The 20789-nt window shown below is 36.8% G+C and overlaps 2 protein-coding genes across 2 annotated transcripts in view; one reads left to right on the top strand and one right to left on the bottom strand.

The window, feature by feature from the left end:
• Positions 1-212: 212 nt before the first annotated feature.
• The window catches only part of LOC141901475 (protein O-glucosyltransferase 1-like), a 30458-nt gene continuing 9881 nt past the window's right edge, over positions 213-20789 (bottom strand). Inside the window, exons 3-10 of the mRNA XM_074788738.1 lie at positions 20402-20551; positions 8365-8491; positions 5476-5600; positions 2928-3087; positions 2110-2168; positions 1350-1517; positions 687-743; positions 213-608 (exon numbers count right to left, since the gene is read on the bottom strand). Coding sequence (XP_074644839.1) covers positions 458-608; positions 687-743; positions 1350-1517; positions 2110-2168; positions 2928-3087; positions 5476-5600; positions 8365-8491; positions 20402-20551 — 997 coding nt within the window. The 3' untranslated portion in view covers positions 213-457. The remainder of the gene's footprint in view (positions 609-686; positions 744-1349; positions 1518-2109; positions 2169-2927; positions 3088-5475; positions 5601-8364; positions 8492-20401; positions 20552-20789) is intronic.
• LOC141901063 (beta-1,3-galactosyl-O-glycosyl-glycoprotein beta-1,6-N-acetylglucosaminyltransferase-like) lies at positions 11949-19316 on the top strand. Its single transcript, XM_074788135.1, has 4 exons — positions 11949-12684; positions 16665-16764; positions 17999-18225; positions 18999-19316. The coding sequence occupies exons 1-4, from the start codon at positions 11949-11951 to the stop codon at positions 19313-19315; spliced, it is 1380 nt and encodes a 459-aa protein (XP_074644236.1). The 3' UTR covers position 19316.

Raw genomic sequence — 20789 nt, 5'->3', positions numbered from 1 at the left:
CATCCGACTTAGCAGAGTCTACTGTATAAGAATTGACCTCGGAACAGCAGTAGTCTTTAACAACATCATAACGAAAATGATGAAAGATGAAAATCCAATCATAAACCTTAGCGTTTACATCTAGCATTTTTTGGACACTGATTATCGCGTAGAATTCTCATTGTAACAACAAATTATCGTTCATTTACACATCTGACTTAAGTCACAAATCTGTTAATCAGGTCCTGAAGTTAGAATACGACGAAACTGGTGTTAATCACATTATTTTCGTAACAGGACTTTCTTCGAAAAATACAACTGTTAGCTGTACTAATGCGCTTTGTTGACAAAATAAGATTTAACAGACTTGTAAAATTCTCACAAGTCACTGTGGATCCCTAGCTAAGGAAGACAGAGATTTGATTGATAGTTGACAATGAAGTTGATGAAATGTGGGAAAATCTAATTATCGACTGTGTTATCTTGGGTTTTTCTTTGGTAGAATTCGTTGAAATTCGGGATTCTTCGTTGGTTTGAATTTCAACAATTTTGCGTAACTTTTCAATAGTTTTTCCCAATAACACGACACATCTTCCATTCTGAGATGATCCCAAATAAACTTTTGACCCCTGAAAAAGGAAAACGAATGCATGATCATCTCCGATTTTATTTCATGTCATTTATGAGAGCAAAATTCAAATACATACCTTTCAGCTATAGCTCTTACTGAATCATCATTTTCTTTAGCGAATTCCAATAAAGTCCTGAAAAAAAGGAAAGAATTGTTATAACAACGCCCACAAGTGGTATAGTTTACATTATAAGGGCGGGCCTAGATCACATGTGCACTTGTATACTAGATTAGTCCGCTATATCTCGTAGGATGAAGTTACAAACGCTCGTAGATTTCTTGCTTTACTTTTGAGTCGGGATATTTTAGCAAGATCTTAGGAATTTTGATGATGAGGTACATGTATAACGATTGTTCTTTTCTTATGTTTGAATTAGCACATTCATTAACATCACTCTTGTCATGGCAGTGGGTGAAAGATGTTATGGTTGAACCTTGTTAATACGATTATGATGATGACCCAGTTCCACAGTAGTGAGTTAGTGTTAACTCTGAGTTAAAGTTAGTTCATTTTCAATGAGTTAACTCTGAGTTAAATTCTAACTCGGAACTGTGGAATTGGACCCCTGTTTAATGATGAAACCTGTTTATTATGATGATTTCCAGCATGTCCCAGCTGAGATACTTATAACACTGCATGCTTGGATTATACGAAACCCATTTAATACAATCATTTCACTTTTGCCGACAAGATTTGTATTAAAGAGGTCCCACTGTAATACCATTTGACCCCACTTACCGCACATTTGTTAAATCTTTCTTGACTGGTATATAATGAACCCACGGTTTCAGTGCTGGGTAAAAGAATTCCAACCATTCATCGCCAACATGAAAAACTGTTGATCCGCAGAGGAACAAATGTTTCAAACGAAAACTAGCGGCAACGCCTCGAAAATTGAATAAAAACCTGTGGAATAATTGAAAAAAGAGTTGATTATAGGACCATAAAATATACCTTTCGAAAATATTCATTATTTACTGTAGTGCAGTTGACTGCGCTTGTATTGTATAGGCATGGACTGGCAATATCCATATGATATAAGCATAATACGGTACATAGAAGAGACTTATTTGGACCAAATGGAATGAATAATATAAATGTTTCTCCAATATAAGCAATGACGATATAAACACAGTCAACTGCAATTCATTGTTTTTGAAATAAAAATAATTTATTGTTCTGGATAATTTAGTCTCTGGTCTACACGTCATTTTTTTATTCAATTTCATCGACACATTACTAAAAAATATAGAATTTAGAAGAAATTTATGTAATAGATGGTACTATAGCTGTGTTCAAAAGATATTCATTTGGGGGTAAAATACTCATGCAGACATCTTGGGGGGGTAAGTCATAACTATCTGCAGCAAATTGTGTGTAACACGTGTGTGACCGCATACCCGGAGTTAGCCATTCCAAATTGGCCTGTTCCAGGTACGGACCCATTGAGAATGGTCTAACTAGTGATAGTGCGAACGTGGCTTGTACCTTCACTTACTTATATTTACAATGATCCTCTAATGGAATGATTTCAGCCGGTGGTCTATAAAGAGTGTCCTGAAAAGAGTTATCAAATTATACCGTACAATACTAATGTAATAACAAACAATGGTAAATGGTTAAAACATGAAAAAAATGAGTTTATCGCGATTTCGTTGCTATCAGTAATTCACAATCCTACCATTATCATACGTAGCATTCATACAAGATTCTGGGCTAAGTTAGTACCATACTTTATGCAGAGCGATTTTGCTAGATTAGCCCTTACATAGAGCTATAGTTGCATTCAGCTTCAGCGTCGCTTGCGGGATTTCCAAGGATTTTTTCGAGACATCAAATGCCAGAGAAGATTTATTTTCTTAATATAACTCTTTTCTTCTATGTTCTATGTTCAACTCACTTAACATGGCTTTGTTGGATGAAGCTAGAATATAACTGGGCACTCTTATTTTGGATTGATGTGTGGAAAATTGAATTTGACGTCCCCTCAAACTCTGAGATTGCATACAATTATCCGGGGGAACCCCCACCCCCTTATATTCCTGGGGTAATGCCTTAAAAAGTGGTGATCTGGATTAGAGGCTAGATTCGCTCTAGATAATTATTTGGTGCTTAGTAATGGACTATTTTCTTTTTCTCAGTGAGCGACAAATCAATATACTTATATATATTTTGGTGGCTTCTTTTGCTAAAAGAAAAAACCTGGATTCAAAAATCATGAAAATCTTTGACACCTTAAAACACTGATATATCATACTCCGTCATACTCCGACACTAGGATTGTCTGTAAACAGGACAAGTAAAAACAGTTCTTACAGCATCAGACCGCCATGCTTGATTTTTTGTGTACTGGGCATCCACTAATTCTGGTTCATTTCTTGACAACAAAATCAACGGATCTCTTTCCATGCTGGTTCGTGAGCCTCGGAAGAATCCAATCGAGTCTTTTTTATCCCAACCCCATATCTCTGCTTGCCTATAGTAAAAAGAATATTCTATCAGTCGCATTAGAAGTCTATTATCCAGACACGGTAGACTGCACTTGCCTTGGATCTCGCGGGGATGATAAATTTTTTCCAAGGTAAGCAATTTCAAGGCAAGTTTGAGCGATGATTGATTATCACCAGATTAAATGGAGTAGGAAAATATTTCATAGCTTATCCGATAATCCAAGGAATTCAGCTCCGTGGTAATCTACTTTATAAAACTTTTCACTGTGTTCGAAGCTTACTCCTTAGGTTTAGGTTTAGGTTTATTTATTTCGCTCTAACCAAACATTGGTACATAGAGGTTACAAGAATTTGTACAATAAAATTTATATTTTACAAAACTTAAAAACAAGAAAACAGAGATACACATAGAATAGAATAATAATAGAGATAACAGATATGTATACATGAATTTTACTTGAGTAGCTTGAGACCAGCATTTACAAATCTTGCGAGTTTAATTAATATATTGTTATTTACAGCATTAAATAATTGTGACATTTTAAAAGTGTTTGGTCTATTTACATAAAAAGGTGTTAAGAAAACTCTTCGTATATTGTATAGTTTGGAACACTCAAAAAGAAAATGGAATTCATCACCGATTTTGTTAAGACTACAATATGTACAAATACGTTCGTTTCTATCAATATTTACATTACTAAATTTGTTGGCATCTAATTTACGGCTACCGATCCGAAATTCAGCGAGACTATACATGAAGTGGTTCGGTACAACGGATAAATAGTTTTCATAATCATATTTAAGTTTAAAGATTCTATAATTTACGCATATGTCACTATTTTGCAATTTTTCCCTCCATGTTTGAATGTATCTATCTTTTAGAGATTGTTTTATGATATTTATCGACCGTAGATCGATTACCTGGTCTTGCCACACAAAGTTCAGCCCACAGTTTTGTATAATTTCCTTAATTTGGCAAATCCAATCAGATACATATAAATCTTTTCTGTATAAGTCGTACAAAAAATTATACATTACTAGATTCAGCTTTGACTTGTTAGCATTTAAAGTTTTGTTCCAATATTTAATCATTCTAAGTTTAATAGTAGTCGATAAAGGTAATCTGCCAGTCTCGCCATATATCATAGTATTATGGCAGAATTTTGGTACTTTTAGAACTAATTTACAAAACCTTGTGTGGACTTTTTCTAGTATATCGATATTTTCATGGCCCCATATTTCACACCCGTACAATAGAATTGGTGCCACACAACAATCAAATAATTTAAAAAGTAAGTCTGGAGGAAGATTACATCTTCTGCCTTTTTGAATAATAGCAAACATTGCTCGAACAGCTTTGTCGTGAATTGCTTTTTTCGCTTTTGTAAATTTTCCATCCCAATTAAACAAAATTCCAAGATAATTGTACTCATCTACTCTTTCCAATGTCTCATCACCGAATAGAAAATCGGGAAGGTTTTTTAATCTTTGCTTCGATCTTGCGAACATCATTATTTTCGTTTTATCAATGTTAACAAATAACTTGTTTACTTGGCAATAATCATATAGTATATTTAAATTGTTTTGTAATTCAGATTCTGATTCTGCAAATAAAATTGTGTCGTCTGCATATAATAATACAAATAATTTCAGTAATACCTCAATTTCTTCTTCAAAACTTTTTTTGTATAGTTTGCTAATAAAGGTGAGTGAGTTACTATTGTTATCGTTGAAGAATTTATCAATATCGTTAAGGAAAATAGCGAATAACAGGGGAGAAAGACTTGCACCCTGTCTTACTCCGATGTTTGAAGGGAAAAAATTTGAAGTATCACCTTTAAACGATACACAAGATTTGAAATTCAAATAGAGGTTGTGAACGGTGTTAAAAAAGAGACCTTTTATACCTAAAGCCATCATCTTTTTCCATAAAGCAATTCTCCATACGGAGTCAAAGGCCTTGCGGAAGTCTACGAAGCAACAGAAAAGACCTCTACCTTGATTAAGGTATAGCTCAACAATAGATTTAAATGTGAATAGATGATCGGTAGTAGAATACCCCGCTCTAAAACCTGCTTGATTTTCACTTAAAAGTTGATTTACCTTCATAAAACATGTTAATCTATTGTTAAGGATATTTGTAAAAAGTTTGCCTAAACAACTAACTAGCGTTATACCTCTATAATTATCCGTACAATTAATATTGCCTTTATTCTTAAATATCGGTTTAATAGAGCCTATAGTCCAGCTTTCTGGGATAATGCCACTCATCAATACAATATTAAAGAGTTGAAGAAAGGATGAGCGTAAGTTATCATCGGAATTTTTTATCATTTCATTACAAATTAGATCCATGATAATGAATCCTTCATATCTACCAGTACTGGCACCTATTGGTGAAAGAATGGACTAACCTGCTCAACTTATCCCTCATCAGGTCCCATCGACCGAGCCCAACAGGATATATAGGCCATAGAGCGGGTCCTCCTTCCCAGAACGTCCATGCTGGATACATGATATCGTAATCGAGATTTGCTACCTAAAATAAAGAACAGAATTTCAGTAGCTAATAGCCAAGAGAACGCAACTAGGATAACTTTCACAGCGTAAGATTGACGAAACAATGGATGTAAATCTACAAAGAGCCATACTGAGCAGAACCAGCAAAAACATACTCCCTGGTCTCAGCTGTGGCCTCACTGAACCAATTACGACATGTTTGGACCCTTTTGGTACAGCTGGATATTTAGTTCATTAACTTTTGTGCGTTCAAAATTCACTGCAGTTCATTTAACCCTTTCAGTGCGTCTACACCGCAGTGCGGTGTATGAATCAGTGATGGATTTTGCTAGTACACCGCACTGCGGTGTATTGATTTAATTAGCAATTACTAATTATCTCTCTTGAAAGATGGCAGCACCTGTCAAAAATAGTGAAATATTAGTAACTAATGATATACCGCGCCAGGGTGAAGACGCACTATAGTGCTATTCCCGTTATTCAACACACTAGGGTGGAATTTTTCAGAATTTTCAAATTATCTTCAGCACTATAGGGTATTAATTAGCCAGCACTGAAAGGGTTAAATAAAAGTACCAAAAAATTCATGTTACTCCCATTTTGATACATATTGTGTGACATGTTCACCTACAGAATCCATTTCAAAATTCTAGTTGTCTTTATGGCACACTTCCTAGGAAATGTTGGTTAGAAAATGATTTACATCGCAAATGAAGTGAGTTTACTGATGAGATTATGATCTGTAGCCAGTAGACTGGAGTTTAACAAAGAAAACTATTAAGTATTTAGGGTTTTCTGACTTTCAGCAGAAAACCCTATTGTTATCCCTTTGACTATTGGTATTTTCTTTTTCATTCCACACTATTTTCGCTTAAAGTAGAATATCCCTGATTTTTTATGTGGCATAGATTATCCAAGGTGAATATTGCGACCATCACCATGGAAAATTAAACATTTTTGAAATCTATTTAAATTTTTTTACATTAGTGTATTGAAAAATTTAGTTGTGAAATCAATTTTACCAGGGGATATCTACCAGGGTTGGGGGTTATTACCTTTTACCGGGGCTATATGATAAAGAACATTAAGATTCACAATAAAAAGATATAAAATTGATGTTCTGTTCGTCAGAAATTGTTAAATGGCTGCCAATCTTCATTAAAATGAATTTCTTCAGTAGAACTGTTTGATCTTGAGACGAGTAAGCATACTAGATACGTATCAAAATATTCATTGAATCATTAGAATGAAGTGATACGTTACGGTAGCTGTTCATGTCGAATCAAAAGTACCACACACAGGAGCAAGGGCTTGCAACCAAATACCCGTTTACATTCTAGGTACAATAAATCGAATACACTTTCAGGAAGTACGAGTGTGATAAAGAGGGCAAGATAGAGAAAACATCGCTGTGTGTTTAAATAAAAGGAAGCAATTTTCATTTTGGATATTTTGGATATACAACTGAGTTATGAGTTTATATGACTTACCTTGCTTTGTTATACGTAAGACGTAAAATATTTACATTTCATCTATCGCTCAGGGGTTATGCATGTCATGTTTATGAATTCCGACGATTATTGCCGGCAACCTCGGATAATTTTGGTTAAAAAAAGGTCATGGGGAGAGTCTAGACAACAAGTGCATCGCATACTTAGAGTTGGCTGGTAGAAAACCTAGTATCAGTATACCCTTCGGCCATATGGCATCCATACTAAATCAAATAAATCTTAACCTGTGAGATTTGCATCTGATTTAAGTTTAAATTCTATAACATAGTTTGTTGCGGCCCGATGATCTTAATTTCGCAGGGATAGATCCACAGGGGATCAGCAAACCCCTGAAATCTGTGTGCCCTTTATTGTCAGGCCCTAATCTTTTTGATATAAAGACATCTATACTTTCAAAGTTGCCATAACGAAGATTACGAGATCAGATGCCTTGAAAAGTAAATGAAATAAGTCTAGATTTTCGAAATTTTCCAACGTAGGCCCCCAGACCCGCCTACAGGCTTCACAACTTTGGTGCTCGCACAGCACCAGCTATGACTTATAGTTGTCCTTTTTCCTGCAACGCCTTTGAAAAAATCCTAGATCTGCCTCAGATTTTTGAAGATGAATACACATTTTCTTTAGTACAAAATTGGTTGATAAGAAATAAACCGATACAGCTCATTACATGATTTGACAAAACAGTCCTTTTTGGATTATACGAAAATTTGCCTAATTTGGGCAATATTTGAGTTGGATCGTTAACTGTTAGACAGTCAGTACATTACAATATAGCTATAAACGCTGGTAAAAAATACCATGAAAACTATTTGTTCAGAAAAGATATAACTTTTTCATGTACATTGTTTAATTGGCAACATCAGGTGCGTTGTATCTTAATTATCCATACTGCAGTCCGGCGCTTCAATTCATCAATGCACGCACAAGTGCTCACACTCTATGAAAATTCTCAATCATACGGGTAAAAAAGCTAGCCTCGTAAATCTTTCATAAACAAGCTTCGATCTAGCAGCTGATGAACGCGAACAACGGCAATATTTGTAAATTGCGGTGCACGCTTGTCAGACCCCTGTTCGGCGGTTCCGAGGTAAATTACCATGAAATAGCTACGTATTGTCGATTTTACGAATGTTCGAATGGTTCAAAAAACTCGACGAATGGTCTAAATAAAAGAAACTTAATTAGTTGACACGGCATCTGTCAGAACTGTTACTGAAGTATGGCTTGCGAGTCAATATTCATTACAGATCCACTGCCAATCAAAAGATTTACCTTACTGAATGAGAATATAGGAACGGGAACCGAGCCCGCCGAAGGGTTATCTCTTGTGTTTATGATGAGCTCCATGTCGGGCAGATCATCTATAATTTCGAGAATGAAATGTTCAACTCCGCTACATCTGCAAATATAGAGACACCGAACAATGTAGAAAAAAAAACAACTGTAGATTCAGATTCAAATAACGTTAAATCATTATTTTGCTGAGAACAAAAACGCTATGATACGATACATGATGAAATGCAGTTAAGTGATATACATGAGATCCTTCCCACAAGCGCTTTTGAACTGGGCCTTATTTCTGGATGTCCACAATCATTCACACTGGTGTCAATTGGTTCCGTGCCTGGTTGACTGGCCCAACTAAAAACTGGACTAGGGCCTACCAAATTTAGCATGGGTCCATCATTTTGTGTGAATGCTAACTGTTCTGGAAGAGACTACCCTCGCCTGCCATCTCATTCAAGGGCCTTTTCTAATTGATTACTTGGATTCTTCAGGAAAAAAATTTTTACAACAGGTGTTTTAGCATGGAAGGGAATGGGAAAAAAGCGAATGAAAACGTTTAGTATTTTCTACATAAAATCGCGGAAGATCTGCAGAAGAAAAATAAAATAGAGGTGAATATTAATGGAAGAAATAAGGAAAGCTAACTTTTTGCAAAGGACGAACTTAACAAAAAGAAAACAATTTTTTTTAAAATGGCGATTAAACACAAAGGACACAAATTTGATGATTTATGCAGAATTCTGAGAGGTAGATCTGTACTCCACTCCAAGTGATAAAAAAGCCCTAGTAATGACTAAGTGATTTTTGTGTGTTCTCTAGGGCCACATATGGCTCTGGCCAAATCGTCTCCATGTGATCCTGGTAGTTTCCATTTTCCAATATATTTTTCTACTTTTTGTCCATTAATGGGGAAATGCTTTTACAATATTTGAAATCGGAAAAGAGTCAAATTTCAAGTGAAAATAGATTATCTTATGATAGCTTTCCGGCGAATCTTTCAGTTTTCGAGTAAATCTGAGAACGTAAATATCGCCAATACTACGATTCCGATAGAAATTCCTGGTGGCAGGGTGCCTCCAGATTCAACAACGCGTGGTGAGATGATAGAAGATGTATCAGTACGATTTACTACAGCATCAGATTGCTATGTGGATTTATTTTTTGCTCCTCTAGAGATATCTGGCTGCAAAACACATGCGCAAAATTCTTTCGGTATATTTTTCATTGGTGTATAACCTGGCGAGATTTATCGGTGAGATATGTTTCCAGCCCAGCCTCAGGAGATGGGTGTAGGAGAGCCATTCATCAATATAATGATCAGATAAACAGATAAACGTTTTTTTTTAGGTTTACGCCTTAAACCAATAGACTTCTATCTAATAAAAAGAGCATTCTCCTGCATTAAAATAATACCAATACTTGTTTATGCAATGTTACGCAATATTCACAATGTAAACGTTTATGTCATAATATCGAGATAATAAAAGCCGCTATCGCATGGAAACGATTCAGGCCCGGGCCAAATTGTCACGTTAGTGACACACGAGTGAAATCCGACTTATCACGTTGAGATGAGTTAATCTAGTCGAAATTCAACTTATTCTTATGTGAAAATTCGACTTATTCAGCCAAATTTCGAGTTAATAGAAAAATGGCTCAAATTTTGACATAACTAACTAGAAATTTATATTATATATAAGTCAAATAAAAATAACTCACATTTCGACATAATAAGTCGAACTTCGACATTTCCACTTAAATTTCAAACTCAGCACCCTTTCATTGCCAATACGCATGGCTGATTACTAAAAAGCTGATAAAAGTAGGTAGCATATCAATCGGGTATCCCCCTGCAAGACCTTTAATCTAGATCTTTTTTTGCGATGGAGAAGGAATAGGAACAGAATGATTCTTACACATACAAATAAATCTAACAACGATGACGAAAAGTCACTTGTAAATGCCGCAGATATGTAGTAAATGTTGTCATATAGTTCATACACACTTGCCACAGCTTCTTTTGAGCGTGTTTTTCAACAAGTGTGGGTGAGGTAACTCAACAATGTGTACTAACTTCGCATGAGCTCATGTGTGTGGTAAAATGTTTCGTTACATCAAGGGGTTTGTCACAAATCGTTTTGAATTTTAAGTTTTGCCCACAAACGATGAGATGATTGCCGTGTAATGAAAACAGCTTAACAAAACGCATAGAAAACAGTCGGCACAACAATGCGCTCAGTTATTCATAGTGAATTTTAATAAAATTTGAACTGAAGTTTTTTGCTCTCGAATGCAAATATTATCATCTGTATTATAACAAGTCATCCAATAGATTACGATTCACTTTCTCACACGGAATATTGCATAGATTTCACTGAAATTGATCTACTTAAAAGTCTATTTGAATTTGAAATGTAGAAGAAATTGAAGCGCGATAACCTGAGTAACCGCCAGTTACCCCTGGGGAATCGTCGCTTGCCTCAGCAGTGGTGCTGGTGCATTTTTTCTGATCGATTGTGGCCTCCGGGGGGCAGATGAATTGACCAAATCTTTTAACGTCATGTGTTGCTAGCTGAATGAGCCGTAACCAACACCCGGATGAAAAACGGTTACGTTTCGATGAAATCAAGCAGCGCAATTTCAGCAGTGTTTTTCGCGTGTGGCATTTCTGTCGCTGAAATTCACTGCGCACAGCACGTGTAATATTTTTCCTCCATATACCATGGAAATGGTTGGAGTGTCAGTAAAATTATAATCGTAATCGTAATCGATATTCGCATATAATCGATATTCACTTTCTATGAAATTTAAACTTGATTTTTAGGTTGGCAAATCCTAAAATTATCGAACAAGTCATTTGATAGATGTACGATTCGCATTCTTACTCAGTGTAACGGTTTCGCTGAAAATCTGTTCACTTATTAGAAAAGTAAGCGCAAATTTAATTGAAATGTAGAAGGAAATAGGAAGCGTGGTAACCGAGTAGCCACTAGCTGAATCCGCATCCCTCAGTAGCTTTGCCGTCATCCCCAGCATTCACTCGTTCATGGGCATTTTACCAACGTATTTTGCCATTATAAATATCTACATGTTTGCCGTTTGCAAAGTTTGCTCAGGCGCCCGACGGACAAACTCAGTTCCGAAAATAGTCGGAAGAAACGTTTGCTCAGGCCTGCGACAAACTCAGAGCGTTCTGAAAATAATCTATGAAATATAAACACGGGAAATCAGTATTTACGCGTGAAAAATCAATGTAATGACCCCACCCAGAGCGTAGCCACAGGAGACGCCCTTAGAATTCAACACTTGATAGTTACGCAACATCGTCGCATCGAATAATTAATCTACTCATATTAGATTTTGTATACATTCAACGACTCGCTATTCTTCTCTATTCTTCGGAACATCGTGAAGAATGTGGTGAACGCATCGCAACGGCACGCTGACTGCAGCGGCGGTACCAACGAGAGAGAATTCATCGCGGATGACGGAAAATTGATTTTCCATGCGGATTGTAACGGGAGAAACGTTACGACACCTCGAAGCATAGCAACTGAAACCGGGACACGATGTACAAACTGAGAAGTCGTGTAGTATTCGTATACGTGTCCGTACTCGTCGCTATATACATCGTTCTGGTATGTACGTTTTTGCTGCATTGGGACGGACGAAATATACCGTGGTTGTTTTCTACTACTAAAGACAGCGGCGGCGATATCGTACAGAAATTTCGACGATGCGCCCACGCGTCGAAACTTCAAGGCGTCATCAATCGGACGATTATCGAGAAGTTTGTCGCGAAACGAACGTACGCGGCGCCATACTGTCGGGAATTGATCGCCGCCGTGGACGCCACGCGCGTCATCGAAAAAGCAAGACGATACGCGACGAAGCACGCGCAGGTGACGATAAACCCGTCGGAATACGGCGATTTCATCGACTGTTTCGGCTGCGACGATTTTCGGTACGCGCGCGCGTACGCCGAACGCCCGTCATCCGACGAGGAACAGAATTTTCCGATCGCATTCGGGATCACTGTCTACAAAGATATCGAGCAAGTCGAACGTTTACTGCGGATGATCTACGCGCCGCAGAACTACTACTGTTTTCACGTCGACAAAAAAGCGTCAGCCGATTTCAAGGCGGCGATGAAACGAATCGTCGATTGTTTCCCGAACGCGATTCTGACGTCGCAGTCGTTCGACGTGAAATGGGCGACGATCACGGTTCTCGACGCCGATCTTCAGTGTATCAAAGATTTGTTAGATTTCAATGACACTTGGATTTATTATATAAATCTGACAGGTAATGATACTACATTTCCAGGGTTCATCGTTCATACGAGCAATTTTATTGATTTTTTCAATAGTTCACAAAATTTTCAATTAAGTTAGGTCCATCCATCAGACAATTCCATGATCTGATAAACTGTACACCGGTAATGATATGTGACCAAAGTTTAAAATTGTTATCACGTGAGATGACGCCATTCGAGACTGTGACAATGATTTAAGGACTTAAAGGCTGGCTTATGTCGACAAGCAACGCAACGCCTACCGATGCAACTGGGTCTTTCGCCGATTAGCGGCAACTAGCGGCCTACGAGAGGCCGCCAGTTGCTGCTCTATCGGTTCGACATTAGCTGGCTTGCGACTGCAACCCGACGTCATACCAACATATCCCACTAGTCGGCCTCAGTTGCTGCGAATCGGAGTGCAGTCGACATAAGCTGGGCTGCGATCGCGGTTGCGCTCAGCTGCGCCTGTAGGAGTCTGTAGGCGTCGCGTTGCTTGTCGACATAAGCCAGCCTTAAGAGCCCACTCCATGATATTCAAGGCCTCGAATCGACCCATTCCCATTTAAGGACTTATAAAGACTTTCAAGGACCGCTTTGAACTGTGCATTTCAGGGTGACCACAATCTGTCCACTTCAAAGTCCTGAGGTTTTCCCGGTAAAAACATCACTTTCACTGTCTTCTGATAAACATCGGTAGGAAAGACTGGAGAGTTCTTATTTTGATAGATCCAGTAGTAACACCTAGGCCAAAAATTTCTGGATTTACAGCTGATATATTTTTAGAGGAATTCAAGCTTAACCACATGAAATGAAGATTCTAGAGTAAAGGGGCACCCAGGTCGCCCTACGAAGCGACACAACTGAAGACCACTAGTTGTAGACTACGCTCAGGTCGCTTACAACAAGCAATAGCAACGACTGCCAGCAACTGATTAAAACGTTCAACGCTAATCAGCTGCGCGCTCAGGTCGCCTAAGACCGTTGCTGCAACACAAGATTTAATTGATCATATGATCTCTTCAAAATAGCGCCGCCCATGTTTATCAGCGCGTATTTTTGTTTCTGATATAAGCCACGTCTCATTGCAGGGATTCATCTATTCAATTCGATTCAATCTGCTTAATATGATAAGGCGACAAAGTAGTCATTTTCGTTCAAAAATCACTTTTTAGAGTCAATTTCAAGATGACTGTTCTATTTATCAGTGTTTATAGAATGAACAAAAAGTCAGTTATTGACAAAAAGTGGCCCAAATAAAATTGTTTTAATGAACATTATATAGCAGGACTCAAACCCATAAACAGCGGCAAAGTGAAGGTCATCTTAGTTGGATATCAGAAACTGGTTGCAGAAGCGCTCAGGTCGACAAAAACGCTGCACAACTAGTGGTAGTCGCTGCAACGCGTTGCTGAAAGTTCAACATGTTCAACTCATAGCGACTGGCAGTTTTTCCGTCGCCAACCCGTCGCTGTCAGTTGTAGACGCGCTCAGGTCCTCGCAACTGGCAAAAAACCAGTCGCTGATGATCGCTGCCAGTTGCTCGAATCAGTCGCTTTCAGTTGTAGTCGCAGTTATAAGGGCAACCTGAGTACCCCTTTATGATGTTCAGATGACAGAGATGGAGAACATAGTTCGGGAGTGAAACACAATTAAGACTGTACAACTACAAACTAGACAAAAATTTCTAATTGCCTACTATATCTCGAAATTGAAGGAGTTTCGAGCATTTTACTCAAATCAAAAAGTTTAAGCACATTTAAAAGCATTTCGGTTTAGAAGGAGTTTTCGATGAATCAAAGAGTCATTGGACCCTGTATATACAACCTGTAACATGTACAACTGAACTTATCCACATTTTCACTAATCCACATTGATCTCTAGTTAGGCAGACTTTGAATATTTACAACAACTGTTGTTTGCGTTTCACAACACAAATTCTCTATAACACAAATAATCAACAACTGAACATCCAATTAATCAATATATGATAGATGATGGTCGGATCAATCAGTTAGAATTTCAAACTCAGTTACTGCCGCGCCTATTCATCATGTGTTCATAATCTATAATCTAGACATCAAACAGACAATGATCAAAGACGAATTATTCATCCTGAACATTGATGAAAATATGCCAAGTGACAGCACCACAGGAATACAGGAATATACCTAGTACACTGTACAGTATAAAAATTGTCAAAAGAAGTGTATTTTGGTTTGTCATATTTGACGTAATACCTATTTTAGAATGAACAATATCAATTACTTATTCAGTATTGAATTTCCGAATTTCCCAACGACCAGATAAACATATTTATACATTAACAATGCTACAGGGTGCCAGTTTAAAAACTAAACTGCCTTCCAGAGAAAAAACTACTTTGAAAGGCACCCACTGACATAGCGCGTGGCCTAGGGAGCTTAGAGGAGAACCACAGAAAGGGATTTTTCGCGGTCTAGGCAGCATGGCAAATAAAACTCTGCTAACAGTTGGCCTGGGCCAAAAATGCTTGCATGACTGTGGCAATAGTCAATAGCATGATCGCGATTTGACAAAAAGATAAAAATTGCTTTATTTTGGAGGTCCTTTTGGGAAAATAATACTGTACCCGAATATTGTCTATTTACTGCCTACACTCATAAGTGACGCTGTCAATTTTGCGAGTGACAGTATTTACTGAACAAAGCCACCACATCTATCGATTAGAAGGCCATTGTCCACCGCAATTTTTCGGGTGGGGTGTCATAGGATGATGTTGCAGTGGAAAAAATTTTTAATGTTCATTTTCATTTCTATATCTATTCCATATCTCAAAAATAAGTGGGCAGTTGGAAAAAAATCAAAATAAAATTTTATTTTTATACCTAGAATTGGAAAAATTTTGCGGCGGATCCGTAATCCAAACAATAATACAAAAATGGCCTTTTTATCAATTTCCTGTGATAAGTAATTTAGGTGATACGCAGGAATTCTTTCTATGGGAACAGCATTGCATTTAAATCTAATATATGGGTTGGCTAGTATCGAAAGTAATACACAAATATACAGGGAAGCCATCACTTAATCAAAAGTGTTTAATGAAGTAACTCATAGTAAGTAACCTGTAGTTATGCAGAGTAATATGAAGCAAAAGTTAAGCTAAGCTTTTTACCACCCTGAGCCTCAGGAGTTCTTGGCAACTGATGGAAATCTGATTATATACTGCAACATAATGATCTAGTGTCTCAGCCCAACAAAATGAAACGATCTTATACATGTTGTAGATTTGCATGATAATGCTACGAAAGATACTTTCATTTAATCTTTGACTGGCCTCAGTAAGGCGTGGAAGGCTGGCCCCTAATGTAATTTCCGTCTCTGAAGAACGAAACTATAACAGGAGGGCGAAGAGAAAAAATGAAAATAAGTTTTCTACATAAAATTTTTTAAGGATTGCGTAAAAATAATTCAAAGAAGCGAAAATTGTGCTAAATTGAATTCAAATTATCGGAGAAACAAAGAAAACAAACTTTTTTCAAATCCTTAGATCGAGGAAACTAACTTGAAAGTTCATTGACGCCTCGTAAAATAAATAATAAATAATATATTGCTTAATATTGTCGACATTTCATATAATAAGGAACAATAAAGCTTGTTTACTATTGAATATATCGATAATTGAATTGAATTGATCCGGCAACCAGTCTAATCCCGATATATCGAGGACGTAGTGCACTTCCTCTCATAAATAAATAATTATCAAAACTAATCGAAGATAAAATAAAAGTTATGAAATATATTTGATTACAAAATAAACGCCAAAATTCACATATGTAATTGTTATTTTGAAACGCCGATATTGATGATGTAGTGCACATCAACTCACACAGAACCCCTTATATAGCGCATACTAGGTATCAATGTATAAAAACATCATTCTAACGGTTTTAACGCGTCAAAAAACTGCTCGACTTATTGATCGAAACAAGAAGATTCTCTATTCTTACAGGACAAGAAGTGCCACTAGTTAGTAATCGCCAATTGGTCAGAATTCTTAAGGCTATGAATGGTTCAAATGACATTTTCATCAGCAAAGAGAGAAAACGATGGTAAGATTTAGGATTATTTTTTAAGACCAGTGATATTTACTAACATTTTAGTTTCACCAGCAACGGTTTATCATAACTAATGAAACTTCAGGTCACCGAGTCTTTCATAAATATCCGTTTCAAGTTTGGAGATTTTTGTCTTGTATAACTAAGCTTTAATCCATATCCATATCATCGCTGTAATGTCCCAGACCTGATTATGGAAAACTTCAGCTGTTTTGAATCTTTTTTCTTCATTCGGTTTATTTACAAAATATGCCTTCATAACTTCGATATTTTGCTTATTTCATTGTTGTTTACCTCATTCAGTTCCCCACATGTATTATGTATAGAACATTATCAATAACTAGTCCCCCTGGAGACATCTTGTGAAAAAAAGACCTACCATAAAAAGTGTTCCATAAAAGTCTTTCCGCACTGAGTTGTGTAACGATAAAAGAAGGAAAAAGATGATGTTTGTCGAAATTTTTTCCAAAAAAAGGACTTAGAAGGACCGCTGAAAACCCTGCAGTAGATGAATAGAACATGGCCAATGGTTATACAGCTTGTCCTATATGCGTAACATAGGGTTCATATCCCCAAGACCAACCAAAATTCAAGTCCATTCAAGGCCATTTGTAAAGCACATTCAAGGCTTTTTACCCTCATGAAAAACATTTTTACGGCAATATTTCCTCACTTCATCCATTCAAAAACAATCAAAAACTGCTTCAGCAGGGCTCATTGTGCCACTGCTGACCTGAATTCACTGATATTTAGCGACACGGCCAACTACAGCAACTTTAAGAAATTTGATAATCTTAATTTTGAGCCAGTTACTGAATGCCTACACTGATGACTTTTTAATTAGTTGAAGTACAGATTTTCCATGTAAAATAAAATGTTGGAAATATAATGGAAAAAAATAAGTGTGAAAACTGTATCGGGTTGAATTCAAATGATGGGAGAAAACATACTTTCTGCAAATAATCAAGATGGAAATATCAAGAAAAAATCTTTTTTTTCATAATTAAATCTGATGAAAACACAACTTTTTTCAATCAGATGTTTTTGGTGGGATTTCAGAGGGGATCCATGGTCCAAGTCAATTGACATCATCTCGGTGAAAAGTGCTGAATTCAAGGCTTTCCAAGGCCTTGAATTTCCTTTTGACAATTCAAGGCTAATCAAGGATTTCAATGCCCACAACGAAACCTGGAACAATTGATTCTAAAAATTCTGTTTTTCTTTTCAGGGAGAAACGCTGGGCGAAAAACAAATCCGCCGTACCGCATCAATTGACTCTTTTTAAAGGCAACCTTCATTTGATGGCTCATCGAAATTTCACCGAGTTCATCACGAGAAATCACGTAGCGATCAACCTGTACAACTGGCTGCGCGGTACTGAAGTTCCAGACGAAACTTTCTACTCGACACTGAGTTCGTACCAGAAAAACGTCTGCGTACCCGGTGCTCATGCGGGTAGGGCTTTTTTCGAAACTCACAGGCGTCCTGCAGTAAACCAGATGCACAAGTCAAATAAATGCTCGATATTCTAAGAGAAAAATGTGGGGTCTCTATATATTTTCTTCTCATTTTCGAATCTATATACGCCTGCTCCAAAAACAGATTTTTTACGGTGGGAACTTACTTTCATCGGAAAAATGTAGTCTTTTCAAGGTCTGGAATACTTTAAGTGTATTAAAACCACTAGCTGTAAAGCCTAGTGCAAACAGGAGACTGTCTATTGGTTTGCAGCAACCAGCAATCGGGGGCGGGGCAATTTAATGATCATTATAAATCATTATATGACTTTAATCACAAAACTTTACTCTAACTTTAATGTTTATGTTTATTCCTTTTAGAAAAAATTTCATCTGAATTTGACGGACATAATGTCGTAAAATCTTACTAATATTTAATCTTACTGAATATATTTTATATGAACCGCAGAAGAGAAATATTTGTTGCCAATCTTTTAGTTTTATCTCTCCAACACTATGGGACAAAATAAATTCAGGATAAGTTCATTAAGATTTTCAAGAAAAGGCATATTTTCGATGAAACTTATAACTCAAATGAATATTGTATTTTTACTATCTGTTATATTGTTTATTTTTTCTGTAAAGTCATCATGAGATTGAGCGCTATACAAAAAAAAATAGATTTTATTATTCCGAACTTCCTGATGACATTAGACTTGTCTGTGCCGATCGCAAATTGAAATCGTTTTTTTTATTTGTTTGCATTTTCAGTCGATCTGAGTAGCGATTCACTGCATTTCCGATGGAAAGTTTGGACTTCCTATCCGGGCCATCCACCATGTTTCGGCAAAGCTCTACGCGACATATGCATACATGGAATAGGAGATATCGGTCGCATGGTGCAACAAACATTAAACCGAAGCGTAGCGTTCATGAACAAAATGTTCTTCGATTTCGAGTACCTGGCGTTCGATTGTATGGAACAGTATTTGAAAAATTTAACGAACAAAGATCATATCGACAACTTCGTTTACGACACGAAGACCGTGGATAATTGGAGTTATGTGCGAAATAAGCGAGTGTGTTGAATTAGCGATAAAAAAAATAAATAATTTCTACGAAGATCATTTTTCTTCCATTCTTCATAGGAAATTGTAATTCTATCCAGTTCCCTTTTTAGGAACATTTTCATGAAATATCTTATGACGATTTAAGGTGATGTATATCTTTTTTTTCGGTTATCTAACAGCTTCAGGATTTTACCTGAATCCCATTCTTTATTACGATTTCACCGATCCAACTGGAATTATACAAAGTCTCAAAACTGTTTGACAACTAAAGCCACGATCACACGGAGATGATTTAGCTCGGGCCATGGTGGCCTGGAAAAAGCCAAAGACAAATTTGGTCCATGCCTAATTAGTTAATAAATACTCTTGACGAGAATTTTTTGACAAAATTGTAGCGTTGTTTTACAGAAATTGCCATTTGAAATTTCTTTTCAGCATTGGCTTATTGTGCCCTTTTTGTAAAATTTCCATTGATTTGAATGGTCACTCAACATCTTTAGGGACTTTTACATCAATCTCTTAATTTCCGTGCTCAGACATTTCACACTATCGATTATACGTATATGTATGAAAGAACAGATCCAAAATGCAGATTAATGCTGGCATTAACCCTTTCAGTGCCGACTAATTAATACCCTATAGTGCTAGAGATATTTTGAAAATTTTGAAAAATTCCATCCTAGTGCGTTGAATAAAAGCAATACCACTATAGTGCGTCTACACAGGGGCGCGGTGTATCGTTAGTTACTAATATTTCACTATGTTTAAAGGTGCTGTCATCTTTAATAGAAATAAAAACTAATCACTAATTACATCAATACACCGCAGTGCGGTGTACTAGCAAAATTGATCACCGATTTATACACTGCACTGCGGTGTAGACGTGCTGAAAGGGTTAACAACAATACGCTATATATATACATACTGGCTAAACATAAATAAAAACCAATGAATCCTGGTTTATGGAGAATTTAAAACCTTAAGCGAGACAGACGTGCGAAAAAAAAAACGATGTAAAACATTTGAGACTCCAAAACATTTGATACAATAAAATTGGCACAATTGTCTTTTTAATGGAAACGTGTTTACAAAGAACATACGTACCTACTAGGAAACATACAGGTATCTTCCCGGTAAAGTTTATGGTCAATTATTTGGTAATGCAATCCACCATACGCCTTTCGATCCATGGCTTGCGCAAACATAGCCTTCGTGATGCCTCCTTTCCATGGTTTTAGATTTTCATCGATAACGCTGAAAGAAATGAGATACGCAAACTAAAGCTTTTAGTCGAAAATCCCATCACTTCAAAATCCCTCAACTCCTCTTTTGGAAACATTATCGATAGGCTAATGGGTTACAGCTTATGTTTAGGATCTACAGTCGTGCAATCAATCGAAGAAACTAATCTTTCATTCCTCCAACCAATCAAATCGTATTCAAAGCATTTTATATAAATGAATTTTATGAACAAGCCATAGGCGACAGTGGT

This window comes from Tubulanus polymorphus, chromosome 3 (genome assembly GCF_964204645.1).
Source record: "Tubulanus polymorphus chromosome 3, tnTubPoly1.2, whole genome shotgun sequence".
Taxonomy (NCBI): domain Eukaryota; kingdom Metazoa; phylum Nemertea; class Palaeonemertea; order Tubulaniformes; family Tubulanidae; genus Tubulanus; species Tubulanus polymorphus.
The sequence above is the reverse complement of the archived record's forward strand: the minus strand, read 5'-3'. Positions and strand labels throughout refer to the sequence as shown.